At 35.1% G+C, this 10,996-nt stretch overlaps 1 protein-coding gene across 1 annotated transcript; it reads right to left on the bottom strand.

Moving 5' to 3' along the window:
- Positions 1–7,061: 7,061 nt before the first annotated feature.
- On the bottom strand, positions 7,062–8,326 carry LOC132614895 (uncharacterized). The gene is made up of 3 exons (XM_060329455.1): positions 8,199–8,326; positions 7,339–7,420; positions 7,062–7,259 (listed from the first exon to the last, which is right to left on the bottom strand). Exons 1-3 carry the CDS (start codon positions 8,324–8,326, stop codon positions 7,062–7,064), a joined length of 408 nt encoding a protein of 135 aa, XP_060185438.1.
- Between the last annotated feature and the right edge of the window lie 2,670 nt (positions 8,327–10,996).

The raw sequence follows: 10,996 nt of genomic DNA, 5'->3' as shown, positions 1-10,996 counted from the left end.
ATGCACAATGACTAGATGAGATTTCAGGATTTCCTACTCAAGGACATAAAATAACATCTAAAGATGCAAACATTAATTTTTACACTAGCACAAAATCATTTGGATTTTTTAAAGATAAACCAACCTTAAAATTAAACTGTCATGAAATGAAATAGATATATCAAAGTATTTTGGTTTGCTGCAAAGTTACTACAAACATTTTGGGGAAAAAATATCACTCTTTGGGCACACATAGCATAGAGCGGCTTCAGTGGAACATCCAGCTTATTTGAAGACAGATTCTGGATTTCTTATGCCACCAACCCAAACCTTTTCCCTAGCTTTAAGCCTAACTAATCAAACCTTCTGCCATATAATCATATAGTTCGTTGGTTGACTTGTCAAAACAAGAAAAGCTAACAGGGAATGGACTGAGCTCTTTGGACATAGCTTACAAGGATCAAATTAGGTTCAGGGATTTCCTTATTTTGTGAAAATATTTTATACTTGGCTCTAGATTTAGAAAATTGGAAGCAGCAATTTATTCAAAATGGTAAAGCTAACACATACAGCAGCTCATCTACCTAAATAATTTAAAGAAAAGGATTGCTTACTCTCGTGCTATTTTAAAAGAGAAGCGTATTGTAAAGATAAGAAACAGGTTAACTTCATGGCTGACTAACTTGAGAATAATTATTCACGCAAGAGAAAGAAACCTCGGCTTAATCTAAATGGGACCAGAACAGCACCAAACGACTAATCCATATTTTAAACATCCACGGACTTAAAAGGAGACTCTAATTCCTGGGTCATCTAGGATTGAAACTAAAATCAATTCATACAAAATACAAACAGATCTGGAGCACCTAACCCCAACGAAATTTAGAACTAACTTAGTCTCACACGAATCTCCAGATTGACTAACATATTCATGAATATTAAAGACGACTGACTGTATTTCGAACTATACTACATGTTATGGTTCATAAACTTAAAAGGCGAAACTAACCATTACTGGAAACACCACCATGATCTATAGAAACCTAAATAAAGCCTTTAACAGAACAGGAACATTCAATTAAACATATATACATAAAAGGTAGAGAGATTACTGAACTAAAGAAACATAACCATACAAAGGATTAAACCATTAACCAGGAAATTGACATACAAATTTATACTAAACTAATCAAATCACAGGATTTAAATAGGCAAAACTAAAGATTGAAAATTAGGACGAGGAAATGAGATTACCTTTCTTGGGTGCAGCGAAGTGGGGCTTCGATCTTCAATCCACCCTCGAAACACCACAAAACTCCGAATTCGTACCACTCGGATTCGAATCAATGCCGGGGGGTAAAAGCAAACAGAAAATTTTTAGTATTTGCACTTGATATCAGGAAATACGTAACTAAAAATAATATTTAATGGGAATTTGGACGACTTCCCAACTTCCTATTAAAAATGTATACTCGAAAATCAAAAGAGCTGATCAGAAAAGATTTCGAGTTTCACAAATGGACGAAAATCCATTAAAACGTTTCAGATGCAAACAGAAGAGGAAGCAGAAGCAAACAAAAATCTAGCCTCTTTCAAGGTTGACTCCGGATGGGGAGTACAAAGCGTTAATTCCCCTTCCCAAATCGACCACGCATGGTCTGTGGAGGGCGAAATAGACTGCGACTTTTACCATTTTGGTCGAGGGGAGAGAGCGTGCGAAGAGAGAGGGCAGGGTTTTGCACGGGAAGGGAGTGGACAACTTTGTCCTCGGCTAAAGGGCGACTAGGGTTTGCAAAAAATGGAAAGGGAAAGAGAGAGAAGGAGAAGGGCAGGGGAGGGGGGTTGCGGCGTCTGATGAAAAAGAGTAGAAACCCTACTCTTTCCTTTTGTTTGGACGAGTGGGTCGGGTCGGATGGGAATGGGTATGGGCTGGGTCAATTTTTTTTTCTCTTGGGCTGGTAATTGAATAAAAATGTGGGCTGATCTTGTATAAAATGGGTTTTAACCCAAGTAATTTGGGATTGATTATGGACTTCTAAATTTAAATGAAAGACCCGTTTTAACTAACTATATGCTAACGTGTGTTAAAATATTACCTAACATAAAAGTATGTATTTATTAATACTCAGATAAAAATAGAATTATATGACGTCATAATGGTCGTGCAATAATATTTTTTTCAAAGTCGACAGTAAATAAATACTATTATTTAATGGTGCGAAAATAAGTGCGATGCGTGTGCATAAGATGGTAAAATGCTGAAATGATAAAAAATGCGGATTATTATAATACTGGTAATAATAAAATAATAACAATAATAATGGTAGCAGTAACAAAACAATGACAGCTAGCGAACGAAAACGCCGGTTTTAATAAGAGGCTGATTATAGTAAAATATAGATAATTATTTTAAAGTTGCCAAAATATCAGAAGCGTAAATAAATATTTTGGGGGAAGACGAGACAAAATTGGGTGTCAACAATCATTGCTCACGCGGGCAAATGAACTAAAGACCAAAATTAGGGCTCAAAATCCCCCATTTCCATATACACACTTCAGGTGCAAATGATCAGGCGATTTGCCACGAAAACCGAGGTAAAATTTTCGTCGATTTCGTTCAATATCTTCTCCATTTTCACTTAATTCTTAGTTAATGATCACTCATAAGGTATTATTTTCATTTATTTGCAGGTTTTAGTCTGGAAATCGACCCTTTGGACTTTGTTCGTTTCAACTTCATTTGCGACATTGGATAAATTTAAGGTTCTACTGAACTTTTCTCGTGTTTGTATGCTATATTGTGTTTAAATTAGGGTGTTTTGGTACGAAACTGGTTGTTATCACTTTATTTGTTTACTAGGGTTTATTTGGGAATTTCACTGTTAAAGTTCGGATTTTTTTGGGTATTTCCTTGTTGCTTGTGTGTTGTGGGGGTGTTGGGGAATATAATGGATGACTATATTCTTACTTGTTTTCACCATGGGGGTACAGTTTGGAAGACCCTGTAGTGGGTCCCACGTATAAAGGGGAATTAGAGGTCTTTGGTGCTGCTATCGATAAAGACCATTTTAGTCTTGTTGAGTTGGAAGCATACACTAAAGATCTTGGGTACACAAATGTCCTTGGATTCTACTGCAAAAAGGTTGATGATAGTGCCTTTGTTCAGCTTACTTCTGATAGACAATTACTAGGGCTTGTGAATGACTTAAAACATGGTGATGAGTTTGATATGTTTGTGGTCCATGGCATTGATGGGGTGGAGGAGTTGCCACAACCAATTGGTTTGTTGGTAGGGCCAGAGGGTGATGACTGTATTAATGACCCATGTGGCACTGATGAAGCTAGGGCAACACATGTGGGTGAGAGGGGTATAAATACTGATGTAAATGTTCCAGATGGGGCTGAAACATTTCCAAAGGAGGCTGAAACACCTCCAAAGGAGGCTGAAACATTTCCAATTCCAAATGTGGGTGAAACAGATCCAAATAGGGGTGAAATAGATCCAAATGAGGGTGAAACAAATCTGAATGGTGCTGAAACAGATCTGAATGATGGTGAAACAATTTTGAAAGGGGCTGCAACAAATGGGGATCAATCAGATGTTGCTAGTAGTTCTGATTTAGATTTTCCAGATCTTGATGATTCAGACGTTAATGAAGAATTAAGAAACCTTAGAGCTGAAAAGAGGAGTAAAAGGAACCCAATCCTAGAAGAAGAAAAACTAACACAGAGGAAATACCATTAGGTGAAGCTGGTGTTGATAAAGGCTATGAAGATATTGGTAGAAATAAGTCTGCTAGGTATGTGGGAAGATTAGGTGGAGATGAGGATTATATTGACAGTTCAGATTGTGGTAGTGATGACAGTGATGATGAGTTAGATGCTGATGCTGTAAGGGGTGTTGATCTACCAGCAAGAAGGAAGAGCACAAAGGTCAGGTATGATCCAGCTTGTGTAGTTGCTATTTTTGAACTTGGTATGGTTTTTGAAAATGAAAAAGTATTTAGGAAAGCATTGGCTGATTATGCAATAGAATACAAAGTTAGTCTTAAGTTAAGGCCTAATCAACCTGGTAAAGTAAGAGCTCAGTTTAAGGGTAACAAACAATGCAAGTGGTTGTGTTATGCTGCAACAGATAGAGATTCGGGTGACTTTATGATTAAGAACTACCATCCTGTACACAAGTGTACAACTTCTAACAAGAACAAAAGGTGCAACACTAAATGGCTTGCTGCTAGATTTAAGGATGAAATAATTAAGCAGCCATCTTTGAGAATATGGGAAATACAAGACATGTGCAGGGATAAGTTAGGACTTTATGTTGGTAGGAAAATTTGCTACAGAGCTAAAATGCAGATACTAAGAGAATCTATGGGTGATTGGAATTTAGAGTTTGCAAGATTGTGTGACTATGTTGATATGATAAAACAGACAAATCCTGGTAGTTCTGTTTGGGTAAGGATGGACAGAGAAAGTTGTCCAGGGAAGAATTTGTTTGTGTACTTCTATGTCTGCTTGGATGCATTGAAGAAGGGGTGTATGGAAGGTTGTAGGAGAATAATAGGTTTTGATGGGTGTTTTCTAAAGGGTGCTTATAAAGGTGAACTGCTAGTAGCAGTTGGCAAGAATGGAAACAATCAGATGTTTCCTATAGCCTGGGCAGTTGTTGACTCAGAGACTAAGCATAGTTGGAGTTTTTTCATTAATTACTTGAAAGATGATCTGCAGTTGGGTACTGGAGATAGTCTTACTGTGATGGCAGACATGCAAAAGGTAATGTACATAGTAACTTGTTTAATTTCTTACTGTTGAGTGTTTCTTTAATAACTTCTTTTCTTTGAAGGGTTTTCATGCTTCTGTAGAAGAATTGTTACCCAATGCTGAGCATAGGAGATGTGCAAGACACATCTGGTCCAATTGGCATCAAGAATGAAAGGGTGAAGAGAGAAGAAAACAATTTTGGAGATGTTCTAAGGCCAGTTTTGAAGTGAAATTCAGGTCAGAGCTTGATAAAATGAGCAAACTTGGTAATGATATTTGTGCTGATTTATTGCATTATCCAGAAAAATCATGGGTGAGGCATACTTTAAAGAGCATTCTAAGTGTGATGTTGTTGAGAATAACATGTGTAAGACCTTCAATCCATGGATCTTGTCTTGTAGACACAAATCAATTATAACCATGTTGGAGGAAATTAGGAGAAAGATAATGACTAGACAATGTGATATGATTAAGTTTGCCAACACTTGGATATCTGAGATTTCACCTATGGCTAGACTTACCTTAAAGGATAATAAGGAAATGGCTAGGGGCTGCAAGGTTCTTTGGAATGCTGATGTTGGATTTGAGATTGGAGAGGGTGAGTATAGGCATACAGTTAACATGAGTACTAAGAGTTGTAGTTATAGAACTTGGCAACTGAGAGAAATTCCATGCCAGCATGCTGTTTGTGCATACTACCACATAGAACTAGAGCCTGAACACTTTGTGGAGCATTGGTATAGGAAGGATACATTCTTAAAGGCATATAGTCATTTCATCCAACCAATTCCAAATATGAAGATGTGGCCTGAAACAAACAATCCAAAGATTGAGCCTCCTGCACCTAAACCAATGCCTGGCAGGCCGAAGAAGAAAAGAACAAAAGGCAAAGATAAACCAAAAAAGATGAGGTATGGAAAGGTGTCCAGAAAAGGGGGAAAATAACTTGTTCAAAGTGTCATCAACAAGGACATAACAAGAAATATTGCAAGGTAAAATAGTTTTCTTTGAGTTGGTTAACTTGTTTATCATGTATTTTGGGTTTTTAAGTTGGTTACTGCCTTTAAATATGCAGGTTGTGCCAGGTGCAGAAGCAGCTAGCCAAAGTTTACAACACCCTGCAGAAGCACCTAGCCAAACTGCACCTACAAGCTTAAGCCAGCCTACACCTTCAGCAGTAGTTTGTGATGATACAACTAGAGTTAGGAGGGTGAATCAATCAAAAAGAGTTAGAAGCTCAAGCTAGCCAGCCCCACCTACAGATACAAGTATTCCTATTACAAGAGGAATAACAAGTCAACTACCTCCTAGAAGAAGACAAGTTGTTGGACCGAAGAGAGCCAAGGTTGCAACTGGAGAGGAACCTGCAACTAGGGGACACAAGAGGGCAGCTGATGTTGGATTTGGCATATACACAAGTACAAGTGGAACTCAAATACTAAATGTAAGTCAATTCTAACTTTGGTCTCTAAAACACAACTACATGTAACAAAACTGATTATGCTTCATTTTTCTGCTAAAATGCAGCCAGGAACATCAAGCCAAAGGATTCTAGAAATTGGTTCAGCTTACAAGGATGCAAGTCCAATAGGCATAGACCTTGGTTATAAAGCTAGAGGATTGAGATGGAAAAACAAAGAAGCTATCACTGGCCCCCAATTAAGGCAGATGGCAAACAAGAACAAGAACAAGAAGAATTGGCAGTATTAGGATAGGATGTAGTACTTAATTGGCAATGTAATATGGCACCAAACAATTTCTCTTTTTGGATGGTTATTTTGGCAATCTGCTACTTGTATGTAGCAGTAAACAATTTGCAGTATTTTAATGTTTGCTTTTGGCTACTTGTATGCTAACTTTGAGCTCATTCTTGAGCATGTTAATATATTAGCTACTATTTGGGGTTACTTTGTGCCCATTATATACCTGTTGTTGGTGTTTAAACAGTTATGCTAATGTAATTATAGTTGTTGTTGGTGTTGAATAACATTGACCTACATGTTGTTGGCAATAATATGTAGCATAAACAGAGCATTGTTGGCAAATACAAAACAGAGCAGGCCAGGTTTTTATGCAATTGTGTGAGCTCAAAACAGAGCATTGTTGGCAAATACAGTATAGACAAAACAACATTTCATTTTCATTTCATTCAAAATGCTGGTTTACATGAGTGACTGTTGGCCAAAGTTCAGCCATGCCAAAATACAAAATTGTCACAACAATGCAGTAACCAAATTACATTCCGACAATCCTAACAATATTACAACTACACAACTTAGCAAAAGGCAAGTACTTAAGGAGCACATATTGTACTGCTCCATCTAACAATTTGGCTTGATTTTCCATATCCCGAGCATCACAAAACCAGCAACAATGGCAGCAACAATGAGCATATTTCTTGCTCGAATTCTTTTCTCCTCAAAAGCCTTCACTTTCTTCAACAAACCCCACATCGCCCTATTTGCTTGCGCAGGGTGCCTATCTTCAATCCAAAAGAAATAATCACAACCACCCATTTTCTACAAAACCAATTTTCAACCCAACAATTAATCATCTAATAAATAATTAAATAAGGAATGAATGAAGATATTAGTTTACCTTTGATATTTTACAACATAAAAATCTGCGACCTGGGTTTAATTGGGTCCAAGAAGTCTTCAATAATGCTTCATTACCACATCTACAATATCGGGCATGTTCATCAAAAAACTCCATGAAAGAGTCGGATAAGCTCGACATAATAGTAACAGCAATGGAACGAACGAGATGAAGCAGAAAATATTAGCTTGAATTTGAGGGGAAAAATTGATCGTGAAAAGGGGCTAAAATTAGGGCTAAATTGGATTTTATTTTGAAGTGGAGAAGATGATATGTATAAATGGGGAAGTAATAATACCGTTAGCTGCCACATAGGATTAAAAAAAAGGTTACACGCGCGTTTTTTTTTTTACTGATAACACGCGACATGCCAACGGTGCAAAAATTGTCTAACTGGAACAGGTATTGCCCACCTTAGGTGTCTAAATGAAACAATGTCCACTTTAGGTGCTCAAGTGAAAGAACTGGACGACCACAGATGTCTATCGATGGGTTTGGCCAATTTATTACAGTAGCTTGATGAGTCCATGGATTACATATGGCATATTGTTGTACTAGTCAAAATACAGAATCGACATTTGAATGATTCGAGAGATGACACATCGCAGATCGAGTTTAGTCAGATCTAGCTCAGCAAAGATTGTTCCATTCAGAGTTCGAGGTTGTGTCCGGGTAATATTTTTTTGGACATGATTCCAGTTCACTCCAGACCCAGTTACATATCCACGTACCCAACGGATTCAACGTGCAGATGATGGTCATTATGGGAAGTTGAACTTACAGAAAACGTTACTTTGGATTAGACTATAAATATACCCCTCTCCCTCACTTGCAACCCATCTGATTTTCATCATCTTTACTTCATGAGCTCATACTCTATAACAAGCAGGCAAGCACTTATTTTTTCAGTCACACTGCCTGACAATTCTGCTGGAGACAATTGAATAAGATCTTTCTTCCTCTTTTGCTTTATTGCTATGCAGTTCATTACTTATTATTTACTTGTTTTATTATCTTTACAATCAAGTTATTAGTTCAAAAAAGTTACTATTCGATCATTATAATCTGCGTCCCTTGACCTCTAAATATAAATTCAATTGTTATTTTAAGTCACAAATTTATGGGTAAACAATTCTGAGAATCATTATCAATTTCCTGCATGCATGTATACATAATAATTAGCTTCAATGTCTTAGACTCTCAGTAATATCAATAGAGCAGATATTTAACATAATAAATCTCTATATCGAACATGCTAATTGACATACATGTTAAAATCACGCTGGATATAGATGGATTAGGACTTCCATTTTATATCTCTCCATCAAGATGACGGCATCTAAACCTGGCAACCGGTTCCAACCGGAACCGGACCGGTAACCGGTTAGGGAACCGGTTAACTGGTTCCGGTTTAACCGGTTCCGGTTTACCGGTTTGAAACTCCAAACCGGAACCGGTCCGGTTTTAAGTAGTTAAAACTTTTTTTTGTTTTTTGTATTATATATATATATATATATATATATATTATAGTATTTATTAGTATATTGTAGGTATATTTACATATGTTATACAACTTTATAATTAAAGTTTAAATATTTACTGACTAACAGGCTAATAGCAAGTCAGCAATACAGAATAGTGCTTTTCGTATACATATATATGTATAACTTAATATACTTATATATATGTATAACTGATATGCTTATATACTATATATACTTAATATATATACTATATATATTTATATACTATATATACTTATATACTATATATACTTATATATATGTATAACTTAATATATATACTATATATACTATATATACTTATATACTATATACTATATATACTTAATATATATACTATATATATTTATATACTATATATACTATATATACTTACTATATATATTTATATACTATATATATACTTATATACTTATATATACATGTACTATATACTATATATACTTACTTATATACTATATATACTTATATACTATATACTATATATACTTAATATATATACTATATATATTTATATACTATATATACTATATATACTTATATACTTATATACTATATATACTTATATATGTTTAAGTATACTATATAACTTATATAGTATATATATAGTATATATATTTATATACTATATATACTTATATACTATATACTATATACTATATACTATATATACTTAATATATATACTATATATATTTATATACTATATATACTTACTATATATACTTTAGTATATTTTAGGTATATTCCTAACTTAATAAAAGTAAAAATATGAACAAAAGTAAATAGAAGAAAGCTCAATGTGCCATATATTTTATTCATTCTTGGATAACATTTATTTGCAAGTTGTATTTTTTTTTAACTTGCAAATAATACATGAGTTGTACAAAAATAGTAGAATAATAAAATCACCAATTTTGAACCATTTTGTTAATTTCCCCCACATCATATTCAGTCATGGAAATATCTTCAAAGTCTTCCATTTGGTCCGGTCCACTAGCTATCAAATCTTCAATTTCTTCCTCTTCGCCTTCCTCCGCTTGTAAGTTTTGGTTGCGTCGCTCCGATCTAATCCAATCGCAAATGCACACTAGTACTTGCAAGCTAAAGCCGGATAATGAATGTCTATGGTCTCCAATTTTCTGTCTTCCTTGGCTAAATGCGCTCTCCGAAGCCACGGTTGATACTTGAGCCGTAAGGATATCTCGAGTCATTCTTAAAAGTACCGGATAGCTTGCCTTATACTTCTTCCACCATGCTAAGACGTCCAAATCATCTTGTTGGTTGATATCCACATTTGGCTGCATCAAATAAAAGTTATATTCATCAAAGTTTGCAGTAGAAGAAGAAGTTGGCTGTGAATGTAAAACTTTTAAACCCGACAAGCCCTTTTTGCTACTCTGAGAAGTAGTAAGGCGTGGAGCAACGGGTGTAGCACGTTCTTCCAAACTAGAATAATAAGTAAAAACTCTTCTAAACTCATCATCAATAGCGAGATCGGCTTCAGCTAAAGATGGTTGAACTCCCTCTTCAATTTCTAAAAATGTATAAATTTGACTAACCAAATTTTTAGTAAAAGACAGTTTTAAACAAGGATTTAAAAGGGAACCCAATATAAATAAAGTTGGGATGGGAAAAAAATACTTCTTAAATTTGATTGTCATTTCAAAAATAGCCACTTGATAATCGGGTTTATATTTATACTCTTGTAAAACTCTAGCTATTTCCGCTAAGTAGGCTAAAATTCCGGTTACCGTGGGATAGAATTGTCTAGAAAAAACAAGAGTTGCATTATAAAAAATTTCTAAGAGGTCAACACATTCTTTAACATCTTCCCAATGCGCATAATTTAACCAATCATCACTATCAGTATTATATTTGTTGTGAACTTGTTGTATGGGAATCCTATACTCATATGTTTGTTGTAGCATAATGTAAGTGTAGTTCCACCTAGTCTCAATTTCTACTTGAATTTTCTTAGGTCTAAGGTTATTTTCCACACAAGCATTCTTAAAATCTCTAATTCTTCCCCTATTAGTATTACAAAAAAGAAACGCAACTGCATCTCTAACTTTTTGAACAGAATCATCAAAATGCGCAAGACCATCTTTAACAATTAAATTTAAAATGTGAAAA

The sequence above is a fragment of the Lycium barbarum genome, chromosome 1 (assembly GCF_019175385.1).
Source record: "Lycium barbarum isolate Lr01 chromosome 1, ASM1917538v2, whole genome shotgun sequence".
NCBI classification, from domain to species: domain Eukaryota; kingdom Viridiplantae; phylum Streptophyta; class Magnoliopsida; order Solanales; family Solanaceae; genus Lycium; species Lycium barbarum.
The sequence above is the reverse complement of the archived record's forward strand: the minus strand, read 5'-3'. Positions and strand labels throughout refer to the sequence as shown.

Coding starts and splice junctions, on each gene's coding strand:
- LOC132614895 (XM_060329455.1), bottom strand. CDS start 8,326: ATGAACTGCATAGCAATAAAGCAAAAGAGGAAGAAAGATCTTATTCAA. Junction 7,421..8,198: donor ATAGAGTATGAGCTCATGAA/GTAAAGATGATG, acceptor CCGATATTGTAG/ATGTGGTAATGAAGCATTAT. Junction 7,260..7,338: donor TATGTTGTAAAATATCAAAG/GTAAACTAATAT, acceptor TTGGTTTTGTAG/AAAATGGGTGGTTGTGATTA.